The 13,894-nt window shown below is 42.6% G+C and overlaps 1 protein-coding gene across 1 annotated transcript; it reads left to right on the top strand.

Annotated features, from left to right (window-relative positions):
• Window positions 1–61: 61 nt before the first annotated feature.
• Tox4 (TOX high mobility group box family member 4) lies at window positions 62–13,605 on the top strand. Its single transcript, XM_052191539.1, has 9 exons — window positions 62–165; window positions 327–395; window positions 5,212–5,454; window positions 6,290–6,550; window positions 6,862–7,092; window positions 10,071–10,151; window positions 10,720–11,463; window positions 11,759–11,922; window positions 12,462–13,605. The coding sequence occupies exons 1-9, from the start codon at window positions 160–162 to the stop codon at window positions 12,520–12,522; spliced, it is 1,860 nt and encodes a 619-aa protein (XP_052047499.1). The 5' UTR covers window positions 62–159; the 3' UTR covers window positions 12,523–13,605.
• Window positions 13,606–13,894: the final 289 nt, after the last annotated feature.

The raw sequence follows: 13,894 nt of genomic DNA, 5'->3' as shown, positions 1-13,894 counted from the left end.
GTGGGCGGCTGGGATCGCGACTGGTTGCGTCTCTGACTCGGCCCAATCATCGGAGAGCGACGCTTCTCGTTGAGGAAGTGACGCGTTCAGAACTTAGTGGGGGCGGTGGGAGCGATGTGGACGCGGAGACGCTGAGACGCTGGTAGTGGTGCTGTGAAGATGGAGGTAGGCGCTGTGTCTGGGGGCTTCCACGGCCGACTCGGGGAAGCAGAAGCGGGAATGCAGGGCAGCGAGGAGCGAGGGGGCCTCGGGAATGCTGGAAGGGCTGGGGTCTCAGCACGCCCTGCTCCGGTCACTTATCCCCGCGTCTTTCTTTTGGTTTACAGTTTCCCGGAGGAAATGACAATTACCTGACGATCACTGGGCCCTCGCACCCTTTCCTGTCAGGGGCCGAGGTGAGCAGAAGCTGCTGATGCTGGGGCACCGGAGGGCCTAGGCAGCGAGCGGTTGGGGAAGGACGGTGGGGGTGAGCGCGGGGGCTGGCGGGAGCTGGAGAGGACAGTGGCCGATGTTTCGAGCACCTCTAAGGACTGGAGGGGTGAAGAACCGAAAGTGGCTGTCATCAGAAAACCAGGATGTTGAAGAGACGGCTTATTTAAGGAGTTTCAGTTCTGAATTTAAGAACGAAAGGAATTGTTCTTTGGTTGGGGTGAAATAACTAACAATCTTGGGAGATAGCAAGAAAGATTTTTTTTTCGGTAAAGATACCAAGATAAAGAAAGTAGTTTATCTAGCAGGGATTACCTCACAACAGTTGTTAATTCTTAAACTGTAGGGATCTCTTTCATTTGAAATGTCTTCTCTGATAAAAGTGGTTAAATTTACTGACCGTGGCTTCTGTTTTGCTTTGCTAAGGAAGGACAGGGGGAAAGAAATAGCTGCCAGAGACCATGAAAGGAGCAGTATGCACCTGTTTCCCAGTGATCACAAACTGATTACTTCACCTTTGGATTACAGTTGTCAAATGACTATAATAATAGGGTTTGTTTGTTTTGCTCCCCCCCCCCCAGGGTTTCTCTGTATAGGCCTGGCTGTTCTGGAACTCACTCTGTAGATCAGGCTGGCCTCAGAAATCCGCCTGCCTCTGCCTCCGAAGTGCTGGGATTAAAGGCGTGCGCCGCCGCCGCCGCCGCCGCCGCCGCCACCACCACCTGGCTTGTTTTGCTTTTTAAAGATGGTGTAAAGTAGAAATAATGGTTGTTGGAGGTTCTAAGGTCTTCAACAAGGGTCGCCTAAGACCATGAGAAAACAGATATTTACTTTACGATTCATTACAGTTGCAAACTTATAGTTATGAAATAGCAACAAAAATACTTTTTATGGTTGGGGGTCACCACAATATGAGGAACCTGTAGTAAAGGATTCATACAGCATTAGGAACGTTTAGAGTCACTACTGTAAGATATTCTGGAAAATTTTTGGTTGACAGATTTTCCTACTATAAGCATAGCACTTATTTGGGCAAGCAAAAGTCAGAGGTGCAGTGTATGAATTTTCCCCATTTTTTGAGAACTTGAATCTTGGTCCATCTTTTGAAGATCATATACTGCCCTCCAAAGTGCTCTGAGCTCATTTGCATTGTTTTTTGCACCAAAAGTAGTTGTCCATTACTATTGTGTGGGTTTCTCCTAGGGGAACATTGTTATGGTTGAGAGATGATTGACAATGAGTGATTGCTAGTTTGCTTTTGTTTTTTTTTTTTTGGTTTTTGGTTTTTTTTTTAAATATAAGACAGTCTCACATAGCTCTGGCTGTCCTGGAACTCGCTATATAGGCCAGGCTGACCTCAAACCAAAAGATATCCACCTACCTCTGCCTTTCCAGTAAAGAGTTCTTCCCATTCAGAATAGAACTCTTTCCTGGGATTAAAAGTGTGCTCCAGCGCTCCTGGCTGCTGGTTTATTGTTTAAGTTATTATTATTAAATGTTCTCCTAAACAAAAGGAAGTGTGACCCAAATGAATGGCAAAATTAGAAAAGAAACGAAGTCTTGCACTTGGTGATTTTATTCCCAGTTTCTTCCAAGAGGTCTCCATGGTCTGATTTCATTGTTTGGAGTGCTGTAAGTCACACTGTCCTTATTTATAGGAAAGGGCATTTTAAAAGTAAATACAAGGCTGGATGAATCTTAATCCCAGCATCTTAATCTTTATCTTAATCCCAGCATTTGGCAGACAAAATATTTATTTATTTATTTATTTATTTATTTATTTATTTATTTATTCGAGTACACTGACTCTCTCTTCAGAGAGACACACCAGAAGAGGGCATCAAATCTCATTGTAGATGGTTATGAGCCACCATGTGGTTGTTGGGAATTGAACTCAAGAAAAGCAGTCACTGCTCTTTATCACTGGGCCATCTCTCCAGCCCCCACATGTATATCTCTTTAAGTTCCAAAATTACATAGAGAGACCATGTCCCCCCAAAAAGAAAAAAAGGTAAATACAGCTTTCAAAATTTTTTCCTACCAGTCTTGTTTATGAAGTTGATCAAAAGCAGACTGCATGAGGGATGCCACTTTTAACACTGGCCTGCTGTGTGCTGGACCCTTGATCCAGCCCTGACAGAGAAAGGGAGGACTTTCCAGGCTTGTTTCTGCTCTTTGTTTCTGTTTTGTTATGTCTTATGTCTTCTGACTTCTGACTTCTGACGTTGCTATTGAGAGGAGGGGACATGCAACTACGTTTTAAGTTCCATTTCAGTAGCTTTAGGCCTGGACTCTGTCCTTGTTACTTACAACTGTACACCTACTTGTTTCTGCCCCTCAGTGAATTTTTAAACTTTATGGTTTTGTTTTGTTTGGGGGGAACTGTCTCACTGTGTAGTCTTGACTGATGGCAAACGGTATCATCAAAAAGAAAATAGCTGCCCCTATGGAGTATTAGCCATAAATTAATAGAAAAAGATTGACTGTGTTCCAGTTAAGAACTTCTTTATAGCAAATACATCATTATAGAGGCTGGAGAGATTTTATGTGTATGGTTTTTGTGCCTGCATCTATGTCTGTGCACCACATGTCAGGTGCTGTGTAGGTCAGGAGAGGGCAAGAGATTCCTCTGGGCCTGCATTTATACACGTTTGTGAACCACCATGCGGGTGCTGTGAATGGAACCTAGGGCTTCTACAAGAGCAGCAAATGCTCTAAACCACTGAGGCTTCTCTCCAGCTCTAATAAAACTATTTTTTTAAAATAATGGATGGCTGGTATATAGATCATTTTTAGAGTTTTTGCTTAGTATGTGGGAGATTCTGAGTGTGAGCCTCTGGACAAAGGGAAGAGGATAGAGAAGCACAGGGAGATAGGATGAGAAGGAAGGAAGGAATGCTAGTTTTCATGTTTTGTGTGTCTGTGTATTGTGCCATTTGATCCCAAGATAGTTGTGAGCCAAATGGGTGCTGAAAACTGAGCCTGTGTCCTTTCCGAGAGCAGCAAATGTTCTTAACTCTGAGTCATCTCTTCTGCCTCTCCTTCAATCAGTATCTAAGCAATCTTTATTTTTATTTTCAATTGCATTTTATTTACTTACTATGTATGTGTTCACATGTTCTAAAGGGGAGGTGAGGAATGGAGAGTAGGTGAGCTCTCTTTCTCTCTCTCTCTCCCCTTTTCCCTCCCTTCCCCTCTCCCTCCTTTCCCCTCTCCCCTCTTCCTCTCTTATTTCTTCCTCTCCTCCCCCCTCCATCCCTCTCCCATGTGGAACCAGGGATTGAACTCAGGTTGGTAGGCCTGGTAGCATGCACCTTACCCAGTGAGCCATCTCACTAGCTCCTTGGCGTCCTTACTTATGAACGTAATCCTCAAACTGGCTTTTCCCTCAAAGCCCAGAGCCTGGGAACATTTAGACTAAGTGCATTGCCTCCAGAGTGCTAGGACTGAAGGTAAGTGCTGCTACACCCAGTTTATTTTTGTTTTCTTGGGATAGGGTCTTTCATAGGATGGCCTGAAACAAACTATACAGCCCTTCGTGGGCTGAACCTCAAGGTCACCTTCCTGGCTCAGTCTCTTGCTGCTGAGATGAGTGTGCACCCTTGTCCAGGCTATAATCTCCATTTTTATAGATAAGGAAAACTGTTCAGGGTCATGAGCTGAGAGGAGCCACAGCTCTTTCTATAAAGCCTCTGGCTTATTATAACACTTTATTACTCCAAATGCTTCTATTTTAGTTTTTTAGTGCCACAAGGAAACTGTCAAATATACCTTAGGTTAGACATTGCTGTTCTGTGAAAAGTGACCCCACTCGGAATAGGGGTGAAGTTGGGTGTGATTTAATTCCAACAGTCAAGAAGCTTGTCATTTGAGACAGGGTCTTAGAAAGAAGCGGGGCATGCTTTTAATCCCAGCTCTAGGGGGAGGCAGAGGCTGGAGGATCTCTGTGAGTTTGAGGTCAACCTAGTGCACAAAGTGAGTTCTGAGATAGCCAAGGCTATTATATAGAGAAAACTTGTCTCAAAAAATAAAAACAATATAATGAAAAATACATGAAAGAAAGGAGAGGGGAAAGAGAGGAGAGAAAATGGGGGTAGGGTGTGGAACAAACCAAAAATTTAAAAAGGACTGAATTATAGTCTGACTTAGGAAGGGACTGAGTCTTAGTCAGGTACCCTAATCTTTCCTCCTTGGTTTACTGTTCAGGTTTTTAGACAGGGTCTTGCTGTGTAAGGCTACTGGCTTAACTGCACTTTGTAGCTATTATCCATCCTTGTTTTACTTTTGAGTCCCCAGATCATGTACACTAAGAATTGTGTTGCTAACACTGAAATTTCTGAAATTGTGAGGTCCTAAGAAACTCTTCAGTGTAAATATTTTAGAGGTAGGTAAGTTTTCCATGGCATTATATTTTAGGATTTGCTCCAGATGAACCTAAAACAACAAAGTGAGATTGGTTGTTGAACAGCGAATTCTGTGGTCTAAAGATTCAGGTGTAACCACTGTGAAATAACTGGTGTCTATTAGTATCTGTAGTGGAGATTTAGCATCGAAGACTGTTTCCTTATTTGTGTTGAAAGACTTTACTAGAACAGGAGAAATAATTTAAGACAAAGATATAAAGGTTGAAAAGAAAAATAAAATGACCATTGTGAGTGGGATTGGATTCTCAGGTATGTCACATGGCCACAAAATCAAAGGTTAAAAAGAGGGTTATTTGTAAAGCGAGTACTATAGAGTCTTGTTACTCTTCACTAATTCTTTCCCCTTTTTCCCATACAGACATTCCATACACCAAGCTTGGGCGATGAGGAATTTGAAATCCCACCCATCTCCTTGGACTCTGATCCCTCACTGGCTGTCTCAGATGTGGTTGGCCACTTTGATGACCTGGCAGACCCCTCTTCTTCACAGGATGGCAGCTTTTCAGCTCAATACGGGGTCCAGACCTTGGACATGCCTGTGGGCATGACCCATGGCTTGATGGAGCAGGGCGGGGGGCTCCTGAGTGGGGGCTTGACTATGGTAAGAAGTGACACAGTGGTAGGCTCACCCAAGCTCATAGGAATGGTTTAAGGAGGACAGAAGTTAATCCCTATTGCCTGCTAAACTTGGGTAGTACTTGTTTCCTGTTCTTACAGCTAAAGACTGAACAGCAAAGACTTCATTTTGCCTGAGTGAGATTTCCTTGAAAAAATAATTTTAAATTGTAAAATGTCCAATATTTTATGAAAAGTATTTATATCTTTAAAAAGGGTTTTGTTTTTTGTAATAGCCTTCATATTCTGGAATTCTAATGTGTAAGTGTCACATTGAGTGATTTATTAAAAATGGGCTGGACCAAATATAGTAATTGTAGACTGATATCCTAAACATTTCGGGTTTCCAGCACTTGGTCAGTACATCTCCATCTCATGTGTTTGATGACAGACCTGTCTCCACTCAGCTTCTCTGCTCTTATTTCCCATGCATTACAACTTTAAAAACTTATTCCAGAAATACAAGTGGGTTTGGTTTGTATGTTGTATTGTTCCACAGATTGTATGGAACAAATTATTTGGCCTTTTCTGTTTTTTAGATAGGTTCTCACTATGTAGCCCTAACTGACTTAGAACTCACATATGTAGATCAGGCTAGCCTCAAACTCAGAGATTTCACCATCTGGCTCTTATCTCCTGAAGTGTTGGAATTAAGGGCAGGTAACACCAAGCCTGGCCTACTAACATGCTTTTTATGCAGACAGGATCTGATGTTCTGTAGGACTTAAATAATGATAGCCTACGTAAGCCCAGGGATTTCTAAGGAAGGGGACATGGTATTTTAATATTTAGTGTTTAATTAGTCCTTCTGCTTCTCTCAGGACCTGGACCATTCTATAGGAACTCAGTATAGTGCCAACCCACCTGTTACAATTGATGTACCAATGACAGACATGACATCTGGCTTAATGGGACACAGCCAGTTGACCACTATTGATCAGTCAGAACTGAGTTCTCAACTTGGTTTGAGTTTAGGAGGTGGCACCATCTTACCACCTGCTCAGTCACCTGAGGATCGTCTTTCAACTACTCCTTCACCTACCAATTCACTTCATGAGGATGGTGTTGAGGATTTCCGGAGGGTGAGGCATTCCCTGCCAAAGTCAATTCTGTTACTCCAGGGTAAAATGCTTGTCATACAAAGGCTAGTCCATCTTTACTTGATTCTGGGTTCTACCTCAATCACTGTTCTTAGTGATCCTCAAGTGGGACTTTATCAAAACCATTGCTTCTGTCTTCAGCTTAAATGCCATGGCTGTGGCTGCTTTCTCTCCCTCACTGCTGAGCCATATCTCCAGTGTAGTTTGCTCCTGTTAAACCCTTTTCTTAGTTTTCCAGACCCAGCACTTCCCTTCTGCCATCTTTTAATTCTCTCCACTTTGCTCCCTGACAGCAACTTCCTGCCCAGAAGACAGTGGTGGTGGAAACAGGGAAAAAGCAAAAGGCTCCTAAGAAGAGAAAAAAGAAAGACCCAAATGAGCCACAGAAGCCAGTCTCTGCGTATGCATTATTCTTTCGAGATACACAAGCTGCCATCAAGGGACAGAACCCAAATGCAACCTTTGGTGAGGTATCAAAGATTGTGGCTTCTATGTGGGACAGTCTTGGAGAAGAGCAAAAACAGGTGAGTAGTGGGTAGTGAACAATTTTAAGCGTACAGAGTCTTATTCAGTGCTCTGTTGGTGTGAAGAGAGACATCATGATCAAGGCAACTTTTTTTTTTAAAGATTTTGTTATTTTATGTATGAGTGTTTTAGCTGCATGTACACCTGAATGCCAGAAGACATCAGATCCCATTACAGATGGTTGTGAGCCACCATGTGGTTGCTGGAAATTGAACTCAGGACTCTAGAAGAGCAGCCAGTGCTCTCAACCGATGAGCCATCCCTCCAGCCCAGAAGGAAACTCATGTAAAAGAAAGCAGTTAATTGGGGCTTGCTTACAGTTTCAGAGCTTTAGTCCACTCTCATCATGGAGTATGCAGCATGTAGGCGGACATGGTGTTAGAGAAGTAGCTGGGAGTCCTACATCCAGATCTGCTGGCAGCAGAAACAGAGGCACTGGGCCAGCTTGGCTTTTAGAACCTCAGTGCCCACTTCCAGTGACATACTCCCTCCCACAAGGCCACACTTCCTAATCTTCCTCAAGCAGTGCTGCTCTCTGGTGACATTCAAATAGCCTTTTGGAGGGGGCATTCTTTTATTATTTATTTATTTATTTATTTATTTATTTATTTAAGATTTATGTATGTCAGTACACTGTTGCTGTCTTGAGCAGAAGAGAGGAAGAGAGCATTGGATTCCATTCTAGATGGCTGTGAGCCACCATTGACTCTCTGGAAGAGCAGTCAATGTTTTAAACTGCTGAGCCATCTCTCCAGCCCATGAGGGCCATTTTTAATTCAAACAACCACACATCTTTACCTGTTGGAGAGCGCTTTGTTAATGGTATTAGCATATTTGTTTTCCATACAGGGTTTCTCTGTGTAACAGCCCTGGCTGTCCTGGAACTCACTCTGTAGAGCAGGCTAGTCTCAAACTCACAGAGATCCACCTGCCTCTACCTCCTAAGTGCTGGGATTAAAGGTGTGAGCTACCACTGCCTGGCTTACATATTCTTTATATTAGAAGTTTTCAGGAAAAGAATCATTTTAATTTAGTTATTTTTAAGTGTCTGCTCTCCTACTGAGCTAAATCTCTAACCTAAAAAACCCATTACCAAACTCTTAAGTGGTACTGCAAATTAGTGCTCATTGGGTAAAGACATCTGATGACCTTGAACGCAACATTCTTCATGGTGAAAGGGAAGAATTAACTTGTCCTCTAATCTCTATGTGCACACCCAAAAGCATACACATATACACATAGAATAATTAGTAAAGTTTCATTATAAAAATACTGCCTCTTTTCTAATCTGTAAAATAACCATCATTCTCCTTTTACTAATGGTGAATTTTGCCAGATGTGGTGGTGCATACCTTTAATCCCAGCACTCAGGAGACAGAGGCAGGTGGATCCTTTGAGATTGAGGCTAGTCTGTTCTACCGAGTGGGTTCCAGGACAGCCAGGGTCCCACAGAGAACCCTTGTCTCAAAGAGATGGGGCGGGGGGGGGGGGGGGGGGGGGGGGGAGAAAAAGAAAAAAGAGAAAAGAAAGAAAAAGAAAAGAGACAGAAAAAAGAAAGAAAACGATCTAAAGATGGACTCTGAGGTTCTCTGCCCAGTTGAGCTCATATAGGGTTGGGCAGTCTTGTTCCCTTAACTTGAAATTCCATGTTACAGTCCACAATTGTGCCTTATCCCTTGTGTCTTCAGCTGTTTAGCTTTCCAAAGCCTTGAAATTCCATGTAATATCCAATAGTTCCTAATCCCTCTTTTGTCTTTAACTGTTTAGTTTTTAGGTTAACTTTCCAGAGCCTCATGGTTTTTTGTTTTTCTGAGACAGGGTTTCTCTGTGTAGTCCTGGCTGTCCTGGAACTCACTCTGTAGACCAGGCTGGCCTCAAATTTAGAAATCCACCTGCCTCTGCCTCCCAAGTGCTGGAATTAAAGGCATGCACCACCACTGCCCGGTGCCTCATGTTTTGTCTAATTGTAAAGTTATTTCTTGATAAGTTGCATGTTGAAACTATTCCTCAAAGTTTCAGGTACAGTTTCATTAATGGTTTCTCAATAAGTGTAAGCTTGAAAACCATATATAATATATATATATTGGTAATAATGGTATGTGCATGTAGTGCCACTTATACTGGGGATGGAGGGCAGGGTAGAATACCTTGGCCCCAGCGATTTGGGGTCAACAACATATTGAGACATCCATACACCATCTCATTAGGAAAAATAAACTGATGTGGTAATATACTATTGTGGTTCTAGAACTTATGAGGCAGAGGTAGAGAGAGGACCCTGGGTTTCCAGGCTACATTGTGACATGTCTGTTAGTGGGGATGGAGGGTATGGATCATCAAAGCATGTAAACTGAAGATGGCTGTAATTATCATTACCCTATGTGCCTGTATCTTCTGTCAAAGCAAATGCTCAATATCTGATACAAAAACTTGAATTTAACTGAATGATGGAATATGGCTGGTTATAACTGGCAGTTACTTCTGTTTGTTAGTTGCTGTGTTGTTACTCCTTGTAGCCTTTCATATGTTTTTTGGGGGGGTTGTTTGTTTTGTTTTTTAAGACAGGGTTTCTTGTGTAGTCCTGACTATCCTGGAACTGACTTTGTAGACCAGGCTGGCCTCAAATTCAGAGATCTATTACCTCTTATGTTTTAAGTAGTGTGTTACATTCTAATGATCAAACAAGTCACAGAGATAGCTCAGACTCAGTAAAAGAGAAAATAGCCTTCAGCTTTTGGTGTAAGAAGGGCTCTTGAGGTCATCTCTGAGAACTTAATGCATTTTCTGAGGGAACTGATTCTGAGTTGGGCAGTACTGAGCTAAGTATCTTACTGATCTTACAACTGGAAATGCTTTATGCTTTATAAGGCAATGGACGTGGAGCTGTTCACCTGCGAGTGGTTGGACTGAGGTCCTGATGGACAGTACACTTACCACACTTAGCAGTGGTTCATCTGAAACACTGTCTTTCCTGTAGGTGTACAAGCGGAAAACTGAGGCTGCCAAGAAAGAGTATCTCAAGGCACTAGCTGCTTATAAAGACAACCAAGAATGTCAGGTAAGGTTACAATAAATAGATGCCTTAAGTCAATTATTTTTTTCCAATTGTTATAGGTAAGTCATACACAGACACACACAGACACATATACACACACAGATCCAGGTCATACACAGACACACAGACACACACACAGAGCCAGGAAACCAAAATCGTGGAGAAGTTGTGAGAGTTGGTTCAGCAGTTGAAAGCACTGGCTGTTCTTGGGAATGATATGTATTCTGTGCCCAATACTCATGACTATTTGTAACTCCAGATCCTTAAGATCCAGTGCCATTTTATGACCCCCTGATGCATACATACACTGCACATATGTGCAGGTAAATACACATACACATAAAAAATAAACCTGTGTAACCTATTATTGCATAATGTTAAATTTTAGAGCTTCCCCACCCAGTATCATAAGCTTTGTAAATAAGTCTTTTAGTTTACCCATTATTTCCAGTGTTTACTTAAGAAAGTCCTTATTTTTCCTGTGACATCTTTTTTTGCTGTAACGAGAATGAATGTGTGCTACAGTAGAGAGTAAATTACTCGTTGCCTTTTTGTTTTGGTCTTCTTTTAGGCTACTGTGGAAACAGTGGAATTAGATCCCGTGCCACAGTCACAGACTCCTTCACCACCTCCTGTGACTACTGCTGACCCAGCATCTCCAGCACCAGCCTCAACGGAGTCCCCTGCTTTGTCCCCTTGCATTGTAGTTAATTCCACGCTTTCATCTTACGTGGCAAACCAGGCATCTTCTGGGCCTGGAGGTCAGCCCAATATTACCAAATTGATTATTACCAAGCAGATGTTGCCTTCTTCTATTACCATGTCTCAAGGAGGAATGGTTACTGTTATCCCGGCCACAGTGGTTACCTCCCGTGGGCTCCAGCTAGGCCAGACAAGTACAGCTACTATTCAGCCAAGCCAGCAGGCCCAGATTGTCACTCGGTCAGTGTTGCAGGCAGCAGCAGCTGCTGCTGCTTCCATGCAACTGCCTCCACCCCGACTACAGCCTCCTCCATTGCAACAGATGCCTCAGCCCCCAACTCAACAGCAAGTCACCATTCTACAGCAACCCCCTCCACTTCAGGCCATGCAGCAACCTCCACCTCAGAAAGTTAGGATCAACTTACAGCAGCAGCCACCTCCTCTGCAGAGCAAGATTGTGCCTCCACCCACTCTGAAAATACAGACTACCGTGGTCCCTCCAACTGTAGAAAGCAGTCCTGAGCAGCCTATGAACAGCAGCCCTGAGGCCCACACAGTAGAGGCGACCTCTCCTGAGACAATTTGTGAAATGATTGCAGATGTAGTTCCTGAGGTAAGCCTTACTTTGTTTTTAGTTCTGTTTTTTGAGATAGGGTCCCATGTTGGCCAGGACATAAGGACTATGTAGCCAAACACAGCCTTGAACCTGATTATCCTGTCTCTGCATGTCAGCTTCACTTTATTTATTTTAAAACGAAATTCTTAAGAATTCATTCTGCTTCCTAGAGCGGTAAGCTTGGTTTTGAGAACCAGAACTCACCTTTTCCTGAAACTCCTTATATCAGGGGGTGTGGCAGATGTTTTTGACTAGCATTCTAATCCATCCTTGCAATGTTCCCTGTTCTAAGGTGGAGTCTCCTTCTCAGATGGATGTTGAATTGGTGAGTGGATCCCCTGTGACACTGTCACCTCAGCCTCGATGTGTGAGGTCTGGTTGTGAGAACCCTCCTGTTATCAGTAAGGACTGGGACAACGAATACTGCAGCAATGAGTGTGTGGTGAAGCACTGCAGGTGAGTTTAACAGTCCTTATAACTTGAGTTAGTGAAGCTAAACTGTTGGGAGCATGGTACCTGTGAATGTGTACTGAGTATGACCTTATTAGGCAGAGCTGCTTGATATATGTAGGTGAGTGGGTGGGTGGATGGATGAATGGGTTGGTAGGCATCTGATTAGAGATGCTCCTAGAAAATGTTCAATTGCTTAGAGATGAGGATGTAGTTCAGCTAACAACCTGGCATGGGTAAGATCCTGGTTTCAGTTACCAGTGTCATTGACCAGTTACCAAGAAATTGGTGAGGGATAGGTAAGGGGAAAATAGGAGGGTAAATGCTAAGTGCAGAAAGAGCAGTGATTGAAAACTGTGCCCTTCTACCAAAATAGCCCAGGGAATTACCTATATCTGTGAAATGGCATGTGTGTCCTCTACGAGATGGATTGGCAGTCTAACACATCTGACTTTTAGGCTACTTGATGTTATACTTTGGAGATGTAGGGAAATATTTGGGTATGGTTTTGCTATAATAAGTTTGTGTATATCTTTCTCTCTTAGGGATGTATTCTTGGCCTGGGTGGCCTCTAGAAATCCAAACTCTGTGGTGTTTGTGAAGTAGCCTTCTTCTCCAAGCCTTGAAGATTCATCTGCTGGACATGAGTCCAAAAGCCTGTTTTTTAAACAAGCTGGGCTTCTGGTAGTGCCTGGCCTTTACCCATAGTCCTTCATGCCTCCATCTACCTTTTTCAGCAGAGGCCAGACTATGTAGCAAGGCCAGCAAATTTACTGTAATTTAGAATTGCTTTTTACTCTCAACTGTAAGCAAAATTACCAGCTTATTAGCAAGCACAGGGAAGGGTGATGGGAGAAAATCATAGGGGTTACTAGAAGAAACGTATCAGTAAAATTGTCAGAGGATTTGCCTAAAATGTTACTGAGAGAGTGCTTAGCTTTGTTCTAGGAGGAAACAGCACCGGGATAAGAGAGGCTGAGGGTTACAGCTCAGTAAAGGGCATTGGGTTTAAATCCCAAATGAAAGAGGAATGAAAATACTGATTTAAAATAAAATGTGTGATAACCCTTTAAAAGGGAACTACTATCATTAATATACACAGTGCTATAAGGATGAAGGTTTGTAGGTCTGGGATTATGGCTTAGCACTACAAAGCTGAGTTCAGATCCCAGGCTGGAAGATCAGGAGCTCAAGGTCATCTGTGGTCCACTAGTGAGTTTGAGAACAGTCTAAGGTGCACAAGGCAAAGGTTTGGCAGGACATAGTGGCCCATGCCTTTAATCCTAGTACTTTGGAGGTAGACATAGGAAGATTTTTGAGTTAAAGGCCAATCTTTACATCGAGACTTTGTCTCAAAAAACAGAGACTGGGTGTGGTGGCACTTCCCTTTAACCCTAGAACTTGGGAGGCAAGAAGCAGATTGAACCTCTATGTTTGAAGTTAGCCAGGGTTACCTAGTGAGATCCTATCTTAAGGTTCCCCTCCCTGCCCCTGACAAAAAACACACAAATTCTGTTTCTGTCTCAGTCTCAGCACATTGGGCTAGAGGGGAAATGACATCATCCAGAACTATCTTTTTCTCTACAAGTATTTCTTTACCTGACTTGGTTACCAGTTTTGCATGTAAGAAGCAGAACTCTATATCCCTAATAAGAGGTTTATAAAGTAAAGAATCTGTGTTTGATGAAACATCTTTTAAATGTGCATTCATTTACATAATGCATAGGCCAATTCTTTTATATTCTAAGCTCTAATTTTAATTGAAAGTATCTTGTTTTTCTTAGAAATAAGCTACAGACAAATGAACCAGCAAAGCTATATAGAATAAGCAAAGGTTTATAGAGTACCATATGCATGGTGAAATTCAAATTAACCCTGTTTATAGTGTACTAACTGCTAAGCGCTGTGAACCTGTTAGTCTTTTTCTTTTTTTTTTTAGATTTGGTTTTTTCGAGACAGGGTTTCTCTGTGTAGCTCT

The sequence above is a fragment of the Apodemus sylvaticus genome, chromosome 8 (assembly GCF_947179515.1).
Source record: "Apodemus sylvaticus chromosome 8, mApoSyl1.1, whole genome shotgun sequence".
Lineage (NCBI taxonomy): Eukaryota > Metazoa > Chordata > Mammalia > Rodentia > Muridae > Apodemus > Apodemus sylvaticus.
Note: the sequence above shows the minus strand (reverse complement) of the source record. Positions and strands in the feature narration are given on the sequence as shown.